Here is a 19,331-nt window from a genome sequence, read left to right on the forward strand (position 1 = left end):
AAGATAGTCTTACGTATTTCTGATTCAAGTGTAAAATGTAACCACTGCCATGTTCTATAGGGCAATATTTAACATATTTTAAATGTCAAGAAGAGACCCCCCCCCCCCCCGCCGGCCGCTGCGTCCTCGGATTTGTTCCAACAATCTGTTAAAACATGGTGGATTACTATGAAGTTCTGGGCGTGCAGAGACATGCCTCACCTGAGGACATTAAAAAGGTGTATCGGAAACAGGCACTTAAATGGCATCTGGACAAAAATCCTGAAAATAAAGAAGCAGAGCAGAAATTCAAACAAGTAGCTGAGGCATATGAGGTGTTATCGGATGCAAAAAAGCGGGACATCTATGAGAAACACGGCAAAGAAGGGTTAAATGGTGGAGGAGGAGGTGGAAGTCATTTCGACAATCCGTTTGAGTTTGGCTTCACATTCCGGAATCCAGATGATGTCTTCAGGGAATTTTTTGGTGGAAGGGACCCATTTTCATTTGACTTCTTTGAAGACCCATTTGATGACTTTTTTGGGAGCCGAAGGGCTTCCCGAGGAAATAGAAGCCGAAGTGCAGGCTCGTTTTTCTCTGCCTTCAGTGGATTTCCCTCTTTTGGAGGTGGATTTCCTGCTTTTGACACAGGATTCAGTTCGTTCGGGTCACTAGGACACGGGGGTCTCACTGCATTCTCTTCAGCATCATTTGGTGGCAGCAGAATGGGCAACTTCAAATCAATATCAACTTCTACTAAGATAGTTAATGGCAAAAAAATCACTACAAAGAGAATTGTGGAGAATGGTCAAGAAAGAGTAGAAGTTGAAGAAGACGGACAGTTAAAGTCCTTGACGATAAATGTTAAGGAGCACCTGCTACGCTTGGATAACAAGTAATTTAACGCACACATTTAACAGAAATGTTAAACCATAACAAGCACCATTTGAGGAATAACAGGAACTTTTTTTTTTGAAGATTTCAAACGAACTCGACTTTCTGTATAACTGTACCTAAAGTATTTATAAAACAGCTCATCAGAGCCCCTATTTGTCATAGACTTTTGAGTTTGTTGTTGGGACCACAAAATAGGACCATTTTTTTTGTCTTTAAAATTGTTGTAACCTCTGTATGCACTTTGCTTTAAACAAAACAAAACAAACCGTAATCCAAGGTGAGCCCTGTGACTCTTGAGTAGTGCTAGGACGAGATTGTTCTCTGACACCAGCATGGATCTGCTTCCCATTGTGTTGAACTGTGAGTGAGTAGTGTCAGCCTGCTGTGAAGCTAACGTTGCCAGATGAACCTTCTGCAGAAATATTTCAACTTTATTTTCAGTATTTAGTAATGAACGCTATTACTGCATCAATGGTAATACATTTCTGGTTTAGTGTAAATTAAGGATGTTTTCTAGTTGTGCATGGATGCTGGCAAATTCGTCAGTTCTGAAAATTGTTTAAGTATGTAATGTTAAGCTTAGGTTTAAGAAAAATTGGTAATTTGGGTCTTTGTCATTTGCTTAAAAAAATAAAATAAAATAAAATAAAAATAAATGTCAAGAAGAGCAGTGAAGTTAGATCTCTCCTTTATGGCTGCTTAAGAGCTGTACCAATGGAAAGCATCTTCTGACCTATCCACACCTCTACTCTGGAATTCCTACTGGCCAGAGCTGCCTGTCCTACACACATAAGGCACACTTATTATCCATGTGTGACTTGTACTAAGGAAATAAAAAATAAGACTTACATTATGCTGGGCATTGGTGGCACACACCATTAAACCCAGCACTCCAGAGACAGAGGCAGGCAGATCCCCAAGGTCAAAGCCAGTCTGGTCAATAGAATGAGTTCCAGAACCGCCAGGGCTACACAAAGAAACCCTGTCTAAAACAACCAAAAACAAAGAAACAAAACACCTGCATCAATTATTCATAACAACTTGTAGCTTTTGTATGCTTTCTGCTAATGACTTGTAATGTTTAATGGCACCAACCCAATGAAGGCACAAGTGAGGATTCATTCTAAGTAAGAAATCACAATTAACTGCCAATTAATTGCCAAACAATTTCTTGAGCACAAGACAATCCCATTTCTGCTTAATACTATCTACTTCTATGGGAAAGGATTGAAAGAGAGTTAGAATCTATTACAAAGGGTGTGAAATACAACTTAATGATCGCAAATATTTTTATTAAGCTCGAGACATAATAATAGACTATTACAGGGAGAATCCAACTACATTTCATTAGAAGAAATATTAACAACACAACAAAAATGCCTTATGTGGGAGATACATTCATACAGAAAAGTTAAGAGAAATTTACTGTGGCTTTAAGAGGTACGCTTCCCAACAACTTGCTAAGTGACCTGGGTACTGTGATCAGAAGGAGGTAGCATTGTCACCTGCAGAATCTTGGTAACTCTGTAGTGCTGCTATCTATCTAATATATTCATTTAGCAGCAAAACTATACTACTGAGTCTGGAGTTATAAGAGCATATCAACCTTCTAATAGCTTACCTAGCACCTTAGTAGTCAGGATGTCTCGAAAAGTATGAGCTCCAATAATTAACAAACCTCTCATTTATAAATAAGTTTATTTATAATGATATTTACATAATAAAAACAAAACACAAAACTCACAAGTTGTACAAAGAATCTGGCGTATAATAAAAACAGCAATATAGACTGACAGGCAAAATTTAAAGGAACAGTTAATAAAGACTGAAATTTCAAAGACAATTTTACTTCTAAATTTCACTTTGTCACCCACACTGAACTGGAATTGAACAATGGCTTCTCTTCAGGTGGTCTTGTATTGGAAATCCTGGGAACTGATAATTATATTTTGGTAAGAATTTAAAGTTAGTGACTTATTTCCATGCAGTACCTAATGCTGCCTTCGTATGGAGCCACGTCCAGTCTCCTTTGAAGTGAAGTAGCTTTAAGTTAGTCTGTTCTGCTGGCCTAGAGACACGTCACCAGCCTCTGCTAATCTGTGGTATGGTTGTAGGAAATATACGAGAGAACTGGAGCAGAAGTGACTGGACAACCAGTTCAGAGAAGCGAAAGCGGGAGAGGAGACTGATGGTAACACACACAAGAATAGGCAGAGTTAATGAGCACAGAAGTTCAGTAAGAAAATGAAAATGGGAATTGAGCCACAGAGCAGGAGAAAGACTTAAGTTACTACTCACTGGAAAACAACTTAGTGCCTAGCCAAACAAATGTATTTTAACAGAAGTAGGAAGAGGACCTGGGGATGTTAGTAGATGGAAAGCCACCTTTCGATTCAGGCTGAGTTCTTACTGACATTGGTGAACATCTGCTTCAAATAGCAATAAAATGAAGGCTAAAAAACCTATACTGCTTCATTCTTTAACATAGTAAAAACTTCAAATGAGACAGGTAAAAACAAGACATAAGCACTGTGAAATAAGGCACATGTAAATCTACACACATTATCCAGTGAAAGACAATATATATATATATATTTGGAGGTAGAAATAATTACAAAAATACTGACATTTCTAAAGCATTAGCATATTTGTTACAAACAATCACCAACTAATCCCCATTCAGAAAACTGCTTTGTAAAATGATTATTCAACATCTTCAGGATGTGAATATATGGAGAATCCAGTTAGTGGCAAAAAGTTGTCCATACTATGAGAAATGTAACATGAAATTATAAAAAGTTACAAATGCTCATAAACCCCCTGGTCACTGTGATGTGAATGTCCTTGAGTGCACCAAGTTGAATTTCCTCATTAGTCAGGAATTCAGATTTCTCCTCTCACAGGCCCATCGATGTTTTTAGTAATGTGGCTATATCTGCTGGCATACTTCCTTCATCAGCTGCAGGTCAGAAAATAATGTGAAATGTTAGGCAGAAATATCTGGGCTTCTGAGACATATTTTCTCTCAACATTTTCTTTTTTTGGTGAATTCCTACCTATAACTCATTCCCAGTTTGTTTCAATGTCATCAAAAAACTGCCCTAACAAAGGCAACTGAGTTATTAATTTCCCAGGCAGTGGCAACGGCATAGCTGTAAAGTCACAAGCATTTCTGATGTGTTCAGCCATCAACTACAAACAGCTTTCTGAGGTATACAGCCAAAATGAAGCACAACAAATTATTTCTCTCACAAATCCTCAGACATAATCAAAACTATAAGAACACTCTCACCTGCTGTATTCTCTGTTAAAAGTCACATGGACAGGACATAGAAGTCTGGCTAACCCTTAAGAGGTACCCAGATACCTCTCCCTCCAAGCTTATTCACAGACCTGAAGACAGTCCATGGTACCAAATTAACACATGTCCTAAACTAAACTAACTAGTAACACATTTAAAAAATGCAAGGAGAACAAAGAATAGAGTCTTCTCAGTGTAAAGATACTACAGACAACAAAATAAAATCTATAGTGTAAACTTTAATAGGACCCTAGTTTCAAAAGGGTGCTAGAGATAGAAATGGCTCAGCATTTGCGAGCACTGGCTGCTCTTCCAAAGGACCTGGATTCAATTCCAAGCACCCACATGATGCCTTACAACTATCTCCAGCTCCAGAGGATCTGATGCCCTCTTCTGGCCTCGGTGTAAAGTGCACAACACTGTGCATAACACATGCAGGCAAAATACCTACACAGGTAACAATATAAATGAATCTCATTTAAAAAAATATTAAAAGGACAACAGGGAGAAATCTAAGTAGGAAATGTGATCATATCTGAAAGTCACTTGTTTGCAGCAACTCAGAAAATATTTATCTAAAATCCTTGAGTGTGAACTGCCAATTCTTAAAACGAACTTCACACTGGTGCTGGGAGAGCAAAGGTAAACACATACTGTACCCATCAAAGCTTTCCTTCATACAATGTTTTCAAATTTTTATATCAAAATTTCTGTAGTAAAAGTTCAATAGAGTAATTAACCAGTTACTTTAAGAAAGAATCCTTCTTTGTAGTCAAAAATCTCAACTGTGGGCTTCTGTACAAGTCAAAATTAAGTTAAATACTTTCTTACTTCAAGAATTTGTATTGAACTCAAGTTGTAAAGACTGGGACTTTAAAGTTATTTATGCTTTTAATGTTGAGACCTTGGGAAAAGAAAAGAAGGGAAGAAAGGAAATGCCTCCATAAAATCAGGCAGTAGGCAAGTCTCTAAGGCATTTTTTTTAATTAGCCATTGAAGTAGAAAGGCCTAGTTTAAGACCATGACATTCTAGATTCTAAAAGAAAGCAGATTGAGCAACCCAGTAAGCAGTATCCCTCCAAGTTCTCTGTATCAGCTCCTGCCTCTAGGTTCCTGTCCTATTTGAGTTCTTTTTCTGATTTGCTTCAATGAAGAACAGTGATCTGTTCAGTGAACTTTATTGGGCAAGCAACAACAAACAGAACCAAGGGAGGATGAAGAAAAGGGCTGTGTTTGGAGGGATCCTGAGCTTAAGAAGCACTCTTAACAACTGAGTCACCTTTCCAGGCCCCTGTTTAAAATTATGTGAATATACTACTTGCTAAAAATTATATACATAAATAAAAAATTTAAACTTATTAAACTTAACTATCTTCCCCAACAGAGGTAGAAAGGAACTATTTACTTAAGGTTTCTAAGGCCCAAGTAATTCGATCTGAAACACTGACATTAAAAAATTTAAGTGTATTTTACTGTATTATATTTTGATATTTACTATTAAAAATAAAATTATGTATTAGGGCTCTGAAAGTTATTTACACTACTGCATTGCTGGTGGGAATGCAAGTTGGTACAACCCCTTTGAATGTCAGTGTGGTGATTTCTCAGAAAATTAAGAAACAACCTTCCTCAAGACCCAATAATACCACTTTTGGGTATATATCCAAAGGATGCTCAATCGTGCCACAAGGACATGTGTTCAACTATGTTCATAGCAGCTTTGATTGTCATAGCCAGAACCTGGAAACAACATAAATGCCCCTTGATCGAAGAATGGATAAAGAAAATGTGGTACATTTATACAATGCAGTACTTCACAGCAGAAAAAATAACATCTTGAATTTTGTGTGCAAATGGATGGAGCTAGAAAACATTATTTTGAGTGAGGTAACCCAGACACAGAAAGACAATTATCACATGTACTCATTCATAGGTGGTTTTTAAACATAAAAGCAAAGAAAACCAGCCTACAAACCACAATCCCAGAGAACTCAGACAACAATGAGGATACTAAGAGAGACTTACATAGATCTAATCTACACGGGAAGTAAAAAGTAGAAAAAGACGAGATCTCCTGAGTAAATTGGGAGCATGGGGACTTTGGGGGAGGATTCAAGGGGAGAGGGGAGAGAGAGAGGGAGGGAAGCAGGGAAAAACTAAACTAAAAAAAACAAAACCCTGAGGAAGAGACCTGATTTCAACTTCTAACCTCCAATCACACATATCACACATATGCATATATATGCATATATACTACACATACAACACTGCTGTGGGAAATAATCTCCTACACTTTAAAAGATTTGTCACTCATATTGGTTTAATAAAATACTCATATTGGTTTACTAAAACACTGATTGGCTAGTAGCAAGTCAGGAGATATAAGCAGGGCAACCAGGAAAAAAAATTTATTTACACCATAAAATACATTTTCAATTTTTTGAGTTGATAGTGTTACTCATTTAGAGAACAAATCATGAAATTGTGAATGAAGGTATTGATTCAAACTTGATTTTATTTTGGGGATATTCTAGAGTCCACTATAATAGATAGAAGAGAGATATTTTCAAAATCAAGGTGTTTTTTAATCAATCTGGCAAAAAAAAATCTTAGTAATTGTTGTATCTGACGTTAAGTATGCATAGCTTTTCAAACTAGTTTGTCCTCCATACTAAGCACACTAGTTAAGAACTTTGGTAATCTGTACTTTAATAAATTTCAGAATTTCTGTTTACAAACAGCTTACCTTCATCTATTGTGGTCATATCTTGTTCTAGTTTCAACTTCTGTTGGTTAATTTTTAGCATGGACTCTTCAATGGTTCCTTGGCTTATTAATTTAATAACTAATACTTCTCTAAAAATAAACACACAAGTCCACGAGTCACTAAAGTAATTTAGATACATATTTCTAACACTTCAATAATAGGCAAAGTAAGTAAATGACTCAAGTGGTTAGAATAAGAATGGCCCCCATATGCTCATATATTTGAATGCTAAGTCACCACCAGAAAAAGATTAGAAGGCCTAAGGAGTATAGTCTTACTCCTTGTAAGTACAAGTATACTTGGAGGAAGTGTGTCACAGGGATGGCTTTGGGGTTTCAAAAGCCCACACAAGGTCTAGTGTCCCTCTGCCTATGGATCAGAATAAAGACCTTTCGACTACTGCTCTAATACCATGTCTACAATGTCTGACACTATGCTCCCACCATCATGACAATGGACTAAGTCTCTGAAACTGTAAGCAAGACCCCAATTAAATGCTTTCTTTTACAAGAGTTGCCTTGGTCATGGTGTCTCTTCACAGCAATAGACCAGTGACTAAGACAGACCCATAATTAACTTCTTTTATTCAAACTACTTGAGATTGACATTTAGAAGTATTAAAACATTCAGATATCTATCCTTTCCTAGTGATCCAAGAGAACAGAAAAATATGTGTGCTTTGAAAATTACTGATAAAACCTCATTACAGTGGAGAGATAGAGTATGGTGATGAAGTATTTGCTAGACAAGCATGATTGCCTTAATACAATATTTTCCTGTTTCTTTGTAGCCCAGGTCTCTATGGAGCCCAGGCTGACGTAGAACTTGCTCTGTTGGGTCAGGATGGCTGGCCTGAGCCTTGTAGTATTCTGATTGAGCCTCTCAAGTGATGCAATTATAGGCATGAACTACCATTACTCATAATATATCTCATAAACTATAGAACTACTTGGTATGGAAGTTGGAGTTTAATTTAATTACTAGAAAATAAGTGAGAACAAAGAACTTTAGACGATATCAATGTACACTGATTAAAAAAAAAACCAGCAGCTACACATTGCTGAAAAAGTAAAAGCTAACAGAGTATCCAGCACACCTTCTTTACTATTCTGTACTAATCAAGCCAGAACTTGATGAAAACGAGATTTCAACTGACAATACTTACTTAGTCTGACCAACTCTATGGCACCTGTCTTCTGCTTGTTTGTCATTGTATGGATTGCAATCAATGTCATGAAGTATAACAACATTTGCTGAAGTCAGATTTATTCCTAATCCCCCAGCTTTGGTTGACAAGAGAAATACAAAGATATCCATATCTGTATTAAACTCATCAATTAGATGAATCCTATAAGACAAATGGATTAGGTTCAATTTCACTAAATGATAAACACATAGAACTGAAAACAACAACTTCACATGGAAAGCAAACCTAGGGACTACACATACGTGCTCTTCCCACTACACCTACTTTTTTCTCTCCTATGTCTAAAGGACGCCCTCAATTCAATTCAACCATTCCATTTGATTAATCTTTAAAGTAGTATTTTATTTCTTGGGTACTTTGGATTTAGCTAAATAATATTTATCTAGTTTAACAGCTATACTAGTAGACAGCAGCACACCAGATGAACCAAGAACTGCATGATCTAATCACATCCCAGGATTTGTTTGTCATGACTTTGACCCTTAAAACTAATATAGTAGGGGCAAAAAAAATCACCCTAGCTGATAAAAATAAACCAAGATACAAACAGACCAGTACAATTATTTAGAAAAATAAGTAATTTTTCAAAAACCTGTAAAGACTGGTTTTAGGGTTGTTTCTATTTGGAAAAGAGGAGGTTGGCACAGGGAATGTCTCACTGAATAGCCTAGGTTGGCCTCAAATGTTAGATATTCCTGCCAAACAAGAACTTTTTTTTTCCTAAAAGTTTAATTGACCTTCAAAATATGAACATCTGACCTAAAAACAATGTTGACTAGCCGGGCGGTGGTGGCGCACGCCTTTAATCCCAGCACTTGGGAGGCAGAGGCAGGCGGATCTCTGTGAGTTCGAGACCAGCCTGGTCTACAAGAGCTAGTTCCAGGACAGGCTCCAAAACCACAGAGAAACCCTGTCTCGAAAAAAACCCAAAAAAAAAAAAAAAACAATGTTGACTAAAATCTTAAGATGTTTTAAACACTGAATAGTTTTTAAAAAGAAAAAGTTTCAGGGTTGGGGCTGTAGCATGGTTATAGAGTCCTTGCCTAGCATGTGAAAAGCCCTGGGTTTAATCCTTAACACTGAAAAAATAAAAATAACATGAAATAAAAGGCAAAATTATAAAAAGCATACAATTCTCAGATTTTTCGAGAATATATTTGTATACAACTCTGGGAAAAAGAAAGTAAAACAAGTTCTCCTCTTCTCCCCCAGGAAATAATCTGAAATAACATAGGCAAAGTCTTAAAACAAGGAATTTCTATGAAATGTTCCTTACATTTAAAATGCTAGCAGATGCACAAATGAGTATTGTCTGGCAGCTAATACCAACCTTTCTGAAATCTGAGTCTTTCCATCTAATCGGAGGTACCTATGTTGATGATGCTTTAAGAGAACCTCTAATATATCCAGCATCATGGTAAACTGGCTGAATAATACAACTCTATCACCCTGTGGAAATACATTCATGAATTAGAAACAGGAAAGTAAAACCATTACACTACCCAAAGCCATGAGGCCTACAAAATAAGGAGTACTTTAAAGAGCCTTTGGCAACTTTGCAGAAAATTTCCCATGATAAAATTATGTAGCGTCCATAAATGTTTTTAAAGTAAAAATCAAGTAACAGTACTGAGGATAAATTTATTTTTTCTTATATATGGATAAATTACCTTAATTTCTAGACTTCAGTAGCAGAAGTTTAACTCAGTTATTAAGTTAAAGAGAGTTTACTATTATTTCCTTTTCAAAATAAAAGAGCATCATTCAATGGGAACAGCTTCATAATCACTATCTGGACATTAATGCTGAAAATTTATGTTATTTCATACAAAGCACAGTATCATTTGAACAAATCAGTCACCTTCAAAATGATAATACTTAAAAACTAACATATGCGATCTTATCTGACTTTTATATTCTCTTTGAAATTCTACATAAAGAAAATTATGTGAAGCAAATATTCAAAACACTAGGTTCTAGAAAAATGTAGAACATAAACTAATCTTTAGGAAATTGGACTGGGACAACAACAAAACCAGAGTCATTTTTTCTAATATCTTCTGTTTCAGAAACTCAACCAGGCAGATACAAAGACAGTCATCCTTTTAAATACCTTCTGTTTCAATTCAGACAAGATGCATCCTAAGGCTCGGAATTTCCCGGAATCTAAAATCAAATCCATGTCTAACTGGTAATTATTAATGTGTCGATACTGTTTACAAAGTATATGTAGTTCAAAGTCTGTCATAACTTCCATGTCTTCAAAGATGAGGTCAGGGTTAGCCTCACAATGTGTAGGTTCCTTTTTAAAATGAAACACAATAAAACATAATACACAATTTATAATAGGATGAGAATAATTTAATAAAACCATTACACATTTGCAAAATACTCAAACCAGACATTTTAGTATAATAAATTAAGGATAAGAAATGAGTATTAATTTGGGGTATCATAAGAAAAGGGGGATTTTTAACTCTTCTCAACAGCACGTTCAAACATAGGAAAAACTTTTCCTCTTATTTTGTCTGAACATTTCTTTTTATGATTGCCATTACTAACATATAAAATACCCTTTGCACCACTACATAAATAATTATTCCACAATTTGAAATTTAAAATTGAATAAAAATTTGAATAAAAAAATTCAAAATAATCCTGGCAAAACTATCTAGGGGTTTACAGGAAACAAGAGCAGTATCATTCTGAATTTTAAGTAAAAATGGGTCCAAGTAACATGCACAGACAGTCCATTATAGGAATTCTTTGTATTTTTATGTGTTTAAAACATTCCAAAATAATTAAAAGACAACTCATTGCATTCAACACAGATTTATCTACAAGAAGAATAAGGAGTTAAGAAAGAATGAGTCAAAAATAAAGACTAAACTGACAAAGAAAAAATTACAACAAAAAACAAACTGAAAAAATAAATAGGAAAACTGTCCCATTAGCAAGGACACAAATCTAAGGGATCTATTAGTTTGGTTTAGTTGTTTTTTGTTTTTTTTTTTAAACTTAAAAATTTGTATTATGAAAGTCTAGCTCAGAAATTAGCAAACTCTTCTCATAAAGAGCCAGGGACCAACTGACTAACAGTTCTTTTAGCTCGGTAATTAAAGTGGAGTATACTGTACTTACTCAGCTCCACCCACAGTGAGAAACCCTAACAGAACATAGATGAATGGGCATGTTTGTTTTCTAACAAAAAAGAGTTATTGGCCCAGTTTGCTGATGCTAGGCCTAATTATCTTTCCTTTCTTGTTTGTCCCTCAAATATCTTTGCCTATAAAGTGTATTTCAGGTCAGGGCTGCAGCATGGGTGACGGAGAGCTTGGATAGCATACGCGAAGCCTGCAGTGGTTCAAAGATGAATATGCCCGATGTTTTAGCTACCTGACTTTCAGACTAAGACCACCTGAATCATTTCCCAGTGTTATTAGCAAAGCTCAGAAGAGTACAGAACAAGCCCTTACCTTCAGCATTAGCTGAGACATCTCCCTCAGCTTCTCGGGTGTGTAATACTGGCGATGTAATAAAGGGTGGTTGGCCATTTTTCTCAACTGCATCATTACATTGCACATTTCTGTGTTTTTTTCTGTAATCCAAAGAGTATACATTTAAAAAAAAATCAAGGTGAAACAGAGCTATTTATTAAAGTCTACCTCAATTTTTAACACTTAAAAATATGTCTTGAAGCCAGATGGTGATAGTGGACACCTTTAATCCCAGCACTCAGGAGGCAGAGGCAGGCCTATGTCTGTGAGGACAAGGCCACCCTGGTCTACAAAGCTGGTTCCAGGATGGCCAGGGCTACCCAAAGAAACCCTGTCTTGAAAAACAAAACAAAACAAAAATTCTTCAAATCCCAGCTAACTCTTCAAAAAGAATAACGCCTAATTATCATATGCTCTAGTCTAAGTTCATTTTTCCATAAACTGTGCAAGTCCGATGTTACCCAGATTGTTGATGGACTTTTTAAGTCTGTTGAAAAGGCCCAAGTAGAGTTGCTCCTGCTTCTCTGACATTGCACACAGCTCAATCTGATCCTTCTTAGGAGGCAGCTGCTTGAGAACCTTAGGAAGAAAAATCACTTCATGATTTTTCTAAGAATATTCTAAGAAAACAGAATTTTTAAGAAAAAAATCTGCAACCAAAAACACCTAAATTAAGAATTACCTCCTCTTTGACTCTTCTGAGAATAAAAGGTTTTATTATTTGCTTTGCGTGTGCTATTCTCTCCTTTTCATATATGCTCTGCTCATCTGCTGGTTTCTAAGCAAAATAAAAACACAACCCTTTAGAAATCATGTTTTTAAATCATCACAACAATCCCATGTTACAACATGCACTATCTGCAGACCCTCGATTCACAGATGAAAATACATTGGACTGTTTGGGCTTTTCCAATACATAGTGGAATGAGTCAAACTCATGACCTTAGATATGACAGATAGATGCTTTAGACTAAATTACTGCTTGGGCCCAGAATGTCACTTTTAAATTCTGAGCTGTAATCTATTTGAAGTTTCATATATATTTTGAGGTTTCATGGTATATATATTATCATGTATTTTACTGAAGTAATAAATCTGAACCGGACTTGTTGGTATTTAGACCCAACCAATTTAGTAATTGACTGAATAAATCACATGAATTAAAAATGTGTGCACATGTTTAAAGAGAGAGAGTAAGAGGGTAGAAAGAACAACAAACCTATGTCTTTGTTAAAAAAAAAAGTCTTCCCCAAAGTCAATGTAATTTGATGCAAGTCAAACCTGCTGCGTTTGAAGAATTACACAGTAAAGTTTTACATAACGGGTCCTCTGGACCCATAAACTAGAGATGGAAGAGTAGTTCATAAAATCTTCCAGTCTATTTCTATAGTTGCACATCAAGTGGGAGCAATTAATCAGCAAACATCAAAAAGACAGATGATGTGCAGTAAAACAATTCAGAGAAATGATCTTTAAAAATATAGAGATTTCCAGTCTAGCAGAAATAGTACTCAGTGGAGAGGTACCAAGTGCTAGTGAACACTTGGACCAGTGGTCTAGAGATGAACCAGGTTTACAGAACAGACAAACTCATAGAGCCCCAGATACCTAGCAGTGTTTAGTGTACATCCCAGTGGACAGCAGATTAGTGTGACGCTCAGCTTTAAACAAGACACTCACATCACCCCCTGAAAGGCTGACAGGCCATCTTGGAAAAGGGAACAGAAAGAGTTTAGGAGTCAGATGATGGGAAAGAGGGCCACAAAATGCTGTCCAATGGGTAGAGCATGTCATGGCACTCAGGAACTTACAGCGATGGAGGCTGCCTACAGGTATGCACGAGACAGAGCACCTAAACATTTAGTCACAGATAGGAGCAGGAGTCATTAGACCTGGTCCAGAGGAGCTAATAGTAGTGAGAGCTACTAGGTAAATCAAAGTCACTGTATTCATGGTATCATGAATATCACTGGTGAGTTACCTATATAGGCTCCAGTGGATGGTAGCTTTGGGTAAGCCCAGTGGGTTGCCAGTATATATGAAAGTGAGACTGACACTTGGTGAGAAGAAAGTAGGTAAAGATAGCAAGGGGTTAAGAGAGGGCCGAATATGACCAGAATGCATTATAAACATGTATGAAATTATCAGAGAATAAATTAATAATAGTAAAACAATAAGGTGGAGAACAACAGAAGATACCTCATGTCAACCTCTAGCCTGAACGTGCACATGCACCTTGAATACATACACAAATAGAAAAGACAAAGGTGAAGGCCATCTTAAAGATCTCAGGGGTGGGTGTTCTCCCAAGTTTCAAGCAAGACACTCTAGAATTAAGCTGCTTAGATAAGGTCGCTCAGCTAAGGACTAGAAACCCCTGAGTCCAGTCAACTCTCTTTCCTCTGCAGCAGGTGGAGAACAAGAAGAGCCATGGAATAAAGTAGTAAAATGTAGTTTGCTACATAAAGCAGTGAGCATCTTCACATGCTCCTAATGTCTACTAAAATAACAATTTAATAACCATAGTTTCTGTAGTCATGGACCACAAGAGATTCTCATGAAATGCATCGAAGCCCGAGAACACACTATTTTCTTTCTCATCAGATTATACATGGTAGATTCACAGATGTAAGCAGAGGTCACAAAGTCACTGGGTTAATATCATGCTTCTGGGTAAGACCGCTAAGCTCTACCCCCAGAAGCCTCTAGCTTCCCAAGACAGTGACTATGCAGACAAGAGATACCCACTGGGTATCTGAAAATCCTAAACTCTAAGACTCTAGTTCTACCTTAAGAAAGGCTAGTCACCATCTCCAAGACGGAGGACCTTCATAGCTGGGTCTTAAGTACTAGTTTTCAGTCCCTGTCTTTGAGTTGACAGTGTTATACAAATTTTCTCTTGCTAATGGTATTTTGATAATGATAATTACATGAGGTATTAAAATTAGTGGAGGCCGAATAAAGGATATACAAGGGGAAAAAAGAATGCATTTTTAAAAATATACATATAACCCAAGATTTCTGAGCTCTCAAACACTTTTAAACTATTATTCAGCTCTCATAGGGATACTGAAAACTCAAAACTCCTGAATACTAGCATAGAACTGTTTGTTATTTTCCTCCATACTGTGGCTGATATCTTTACATATAGTATACCAAGTATTTAAGCTCACTTGATAGAGCATGTACCATGAAAACAACAGTAAAAGTGGAAAGAGCAAAGCATCTAGCACAACAACTTCACATCTGGGGAAAACAAACATGCATGCTTACCGTTTTAGAAGAAAACATCCTTCGGATTTCACTGGTGCTACTACTAAACATATGTGGCATAACAAAATTCAACAATGACATGAGCTCTAGCAGATTATTTTGCACAGGTGTGCCCGTGAGCAGTAAACGGTTATGTGCCTGAGAGCGAAGACAAAACTTAGGTTAGTTTTCTTTAAGTGTCTCTCTCTGTCTTCTTGTCTACCGTTTCCAGGAAAGGATACGAGAACATTGTATCATTTTGTGATAGGAGAGAAGCTGAAATACTTGATGTCAGTTACTGTCATTTATTATACTTCAGGCAAGGCCGGGCGGTGGTGGCACACGCCTTTAATCCCAGCACTCGGGAGGCAGAGGCAGGCGGATCTCTGTGAGTTCGAGACCAGCCTGGTCTACAAGAGCTAGTTCCGGGACGGGCTCCAAAACCACAGAGAAACCCTGTCTCGAAAAAAACCAAAATAATAATAATAATAATATAAAAAATAAAAAAAAATATTATACTTCAGGCAGAAAGTGAAACTGCTGGTCACATTTTTAAAGTAGTAATTGTATCCTCAATTAACTTCTGAGGTGGCAAAAGATAAACTATACTTGATATAAACAGCGTGCCATATAAATTGAAGGTCATATGCAACACAGTACTAAGAGTATTTTTTTTTTTACATTTTTAAAAAATTAGTGATGAAAAAGAATCAAAAAACAAAACAAGAAGTACATGACAGCCGGGTGGTGGTGGCGCACGCCTTTAATCCCAGCACTTGGGAGGCAGAGGCAGGCGGATCTCTGTGAGTTCGAGACCAGCCTAGTCTACAAGAGCTAGTTCCAGGACAGGCTCCAAAACCACAGAGAAACCCTGTCTTGAAAATCAAAAAAAAAAAAAAAAAAAAAAAAAAAATGAAAGAAGAAGTACATGACAGTGGCAACAGGGTCCACCAAGCAAAAAGACACTTAAAGAAAAAGATTGGCTCCTTGATATAAAAGTGTGTGTGTAAATTTTTTCATAACCATTTATAAAACACATTCTTACATTAATTGTCATTAAGTGCTGGTAGCGGATAGAGCCCATATTCTTCAGCATATGGCCTTCATCAAAAATTGCATAATTCAGTTTCAGCCGTCGAAAGAGACTGCGATCATCAGAGCTGCTGATTGCACAATTATACCTGTTGCCAAAGAAAATGAATTATTTCAGATTGTGCTATTTAGGGGCTTAGAGCTTATTAGAACACAATGTGGGTTTCCAAATTATTTTTCTTAAAAATGTATTTAATTACATTTATTTCTTGTTTAAGTACATGTGTGACACCAAAGGTCATGTTCTTTCCTGCTCAGGCTGTCAGGAACAGGGGCAACTGCTTTACCTACTAAACCATCTCACTGGCCTCTCAATTATTTCTCTTTTTACATTTCGAATAGCTCTAATGAGAGAGCACTAAACAGTCAACTCTCAATTACTGGTGTATTTTTATTGAATATTTACATACATGTAACCATATTATGCAGTATTAACCAAAAGGAAATTTAAACGTTACAATATTAGACAACTCTGACATACTTGGGAAGCTGTCAATTTGAAAATGATTTAAAGATAATCTAGCACTGCTATATACTTTGCCCCACACATTTTTCTAAGAATAGAATAGTGAAACAAAACAGTAGGTCAAAGAACTACCAGGTAACACCCAAGAGTTCAAGACTAGATATGTTTACTTAAGAAAAAAATGATAAATATGTTTAAAGGGAGTGGGGTGCAGCGATGGCTCAGCAGTTAAGAGCACTTCTTGGTCGTGTCCAGAGGACCTAGGTTCCATTCCAGCTGGCATACTACCATACTGGCAGCTCCTAGCTGTATGTAACTACTCACATATCCAGGGGATCTGAAACCCTCTCTGGTCTCTGCTGGCAACTATAGGCAAGTGGTGCATATACACACTAAGGCACAAAAGCTTATTACATGAAATATCTTAAATCCTTAAAAGGAAAAAGGAAGTTTTGGATAAATACTGTCAAGAATGGACTCCTATAGAAGATGGCAGTAATAAAAATTTAAATACACTATAAAAATATTAAGCTTTCCTCCACGTATTTACACTCAATAGTTTCAAACACGTAGTGGCTATTCAAAGCTATACTGAAACTGGGTGTGGTGCTAACCTAACATCTCAGTAGACAAAAGGATTAAGAGTTCAAGGAAGTACTCAGTTAAGTGAATTGGAGACCAGCCCACTTAAATGAGACCCCAACTCAAAAAAAGTGAAAGAAACCAAAAGAATTAGTTTCTTTGTCATCCTTACTCTGCCCTAATCGAGATTTTTTTGAGATTTCATTATACTTGTTATTAATATTTACTTGCAAATTAGAAATATAAATTATTGGTGTAGAACCTCAAATTTTATCAAGCTTAACTGAGTTTTGCTATGCTATTAACTGAACAAAAATTTCACCCCCATTTTTAGTGAGCTGATAAAACAAAACTCAAACAAAAAGCCTTATACAAAAGAATTTAAAAAGAAACGCCTTCACTGTCAGCATAAATCACACCATCACTTCTGTTGCACAGTCCCAGCATAAACTCCCCTGCACATTACTACTATAAGACAGTTTTCGAGCTGAGCATGGTAGCACATGCCTTTAATCCCAGTACTTGGGAAACAAGGGCAGGCAAGTTCGAATTCAACTTGTTGTATATAGAGTTCCATCAGCCAGACTGTATAAGACAACCCTTAAAAAAAAAAAAAAAAAAAAAAAAAAGACCATGCAAATTCTACCTTCTCCCAAATTTTCTTAATACTCACGTTGTAACAATTACATTGTAATCTTCATATTTATTATGGATGTTGAATCTAATTTGTTTACGCTCTTCTTGAGAACCTAGAATTTAAAAAGGAAGCACATGTCGATTGTATTTATTGTATTTAATTATATATTTCAAATTTGAAGAACCTGAAGATGAAAACCAAATGACTTACCGTAGTAACAGAGCACATTTAAAGTAGGACACCACAAGTTAACTTCTCTTAGCCAGTTATCTACAAAACACGGAGATTATTGAAATCTGTTATTGCAGGATTTATGTTAATTAAGTCAATTTTGCTTTGAAAACAGCACTATGAATATTATCCCTCATGATTAAAATGAGAGGATCTAAAATGGCATCAAGGTCGGGGGAAAGGGGTCGAAGACAACTTTATTTAAGTGATAATTCTAACCCAAAGAGAGACAGTTTTTATTTTTTATGCACAAAACTCTCACCCCAACTTGTCCATTCAATTAATTCAGACAGGATGGACTAATGATTTAAGCAGGGAATAAATTACATACTTCTTTTAGATTCAAAGTTTTTTTGTTTTGTTTTGTTTTTGTTGTTTTTTTAAGATAGGCAGGGTAGTAATGCCAGCTAGCTACTCAGGAGCTGAGGCAGGAGAATCACCCAAGTCTAAAAGTTCATGGAAGCATGGATAGACAACATAGTAAAACCTTTTCTCAATACCCCATCATATTCTTTTATCTTTTGCATTCAGCTATATTTTTTTCCCCCACAGAGACCTTGTATAGCCCAGGCTGACCTCAAACTCACTACACATATGAAGATGACTTTTTGAACTCCAATCCTCCTAACTTCCTCCTACAAGTACTTAATATCACAGGTGTGTGCCACCACACCCAGCTCCTCTGACTCTAAAAAGTAATTTCTAAGTATTATGAAGCCAAAAGAAATGACCATTGTCAATGTCTTTGAAAATATTGTCAATGAACTTCCCCCTGGCACACATACACTTACACAAAAGAGACAATAGGCCAAAAAATTAATATTCATCACCACATAAGGAACCAATATAAAACATCACAAACACAGAAAGAGTTGTCCCCAGTATTACAAACCTATGGTTGATGCTGGAACAACAATCAAATGAGGCCCTTTATTACCCTCCTGAAAGAGGTATGCCAGGAATGCAATGGCTTGGATGGTTTTTCCTAGACCCTAAAAATAAAAGTTTAAAAGACAATATATAAAAATTTAAAATGAATGCAAACAAACAGACAGACAGACAGACAGACAGGTGGAAGCAGAAAAGAAAAAGAAGCATTTCTGACAGAATTGATTTTTACATTTTCCATACTCCACTTTTGAGAATGTCTACAACATTTTTAGCCTTCAAATGAGTTGAGGAGAATCTACAAATGACCCTATGACTTATTTTAATGAGTGGCATGGGTGATGAATCTTAACAGTTGGTTTATATATGACGCACATTTAATAGGAAAGACTTTTGCATTGTATTAGAAAGAGACTAATTCTTGTTATTATAGGCCCAGGACCTACTGTAGCCTAGATGAACTGAGAACTATATTTCATAACTAGAGCAAAACATATACCTAACTCTATTAATCTGCAATTTCACTCTTACAGAC

At 36.4% G+C, this 19,331-nt stretch overlaps 2 protein-coding genes across 3 annotated transcripts in view; one reads left to right on the forward strand and one right to left on the reverse strand.

Moving 5' to 3' along the window:
* Positions 1-140: 140 nt before the first annotated feature.
* LOC130880930 (dnaJ homolog subfamily B member 6-like) lies at positions 141-1,136 on the forward strand. Its single transcript, XM_057780116.1, has one exon. It carries the CDS (start codon positions 156-158, stop codon positions 876-878), a length of 723 nt encoding a protein of 240 aa, XP_057636099.1. The 5' UTR covers positions 141-155; the 3' UTR covers positions 879-1,136.
* A 1,025-nt stretch (positions 1,137-2,161) lies between these two features.
* The window catches only part of Smarcad1 (SWI/SNF-related, matrix-associated actin-dependent regulator of chromatin, subfamily a, containing DEAD/H box 1), a 68,376-nt gene continuing 51,206 nt past the window's right edge, over positions 2,162-19,331 (reverse strand). For both annotated transcript variants that reach the window (XM_057773096.1, XM_057773104.1), the window contains exons 12-24: positions 18,801-18,900; positions 17,888-17,947; positions 17,714-17,789; positions 15,946-16,081; positions 14,922-15,059; positions 12,331-12,426; positions 12,110-12,227; positions 11,628-11,749; positions 10,265-10,453; positions 9,482-9,600; positions 8,110-8,292; positions 6,924-7,033; positions 2,162-3,835 (exon numbers count right to left, since the gene is read on the reverse strand). In XM_057773096.1, the coding sequence (XP_057629079.1) occupies positions 3,774-3,835; positions 6,924-7,033; positions 8,110-8,292; positions 9,482-9,600; positions 10,265-10,453; positions 11,628-11,749; positions 12,110-12,227; positions 12,331-12,426; positions 14,922-15,059; positions 15,946-16,081; positions 17,714-17,789; positions 17,888-17,947; positions 18,801-18,900 (1,509 nt within the window). In that variant the 3' untranslated portion in view covers positions 2,162-3,773. The remainder of the gene's footprint in view (positions 3,836-6,923; positions 7,034-8,109; positions 8,293-9,481; positions 9,601-10,264; positions 10,454-11,627; positions 11,750-12,109; positions 12,228-12,330; positions 12,427-14,921; positions 15,060-15,945; positions 16,082-17,713; positions 17,790-17,887; positions 17,948-18,800; positions 18,901-19,331) is intronic.

The sequence above is a fragment of the Chionomys nivalis genome, chromosome 1 (genome assembly GCF_950005125.1).
Source record: "Chionomys nivalis chromosome 1, mChiNiv1.1, whole genome shotgun sequence".
NCBI classification, from domain to species: Eukaryota; Metazoa; Chordata; class Mammalia; order Rodentia; family Cricetidae; genus Chionomys; species Chionomys nivalis.

Coding starts and splice junctions, on each gene's coding strand:
- LOC130880930 (XM_057780116.1), top strand. CDS start 156: ATGGTGGATTACTATGAAGTTCTGGGCGTGCAGAGACATGCCTCACCT.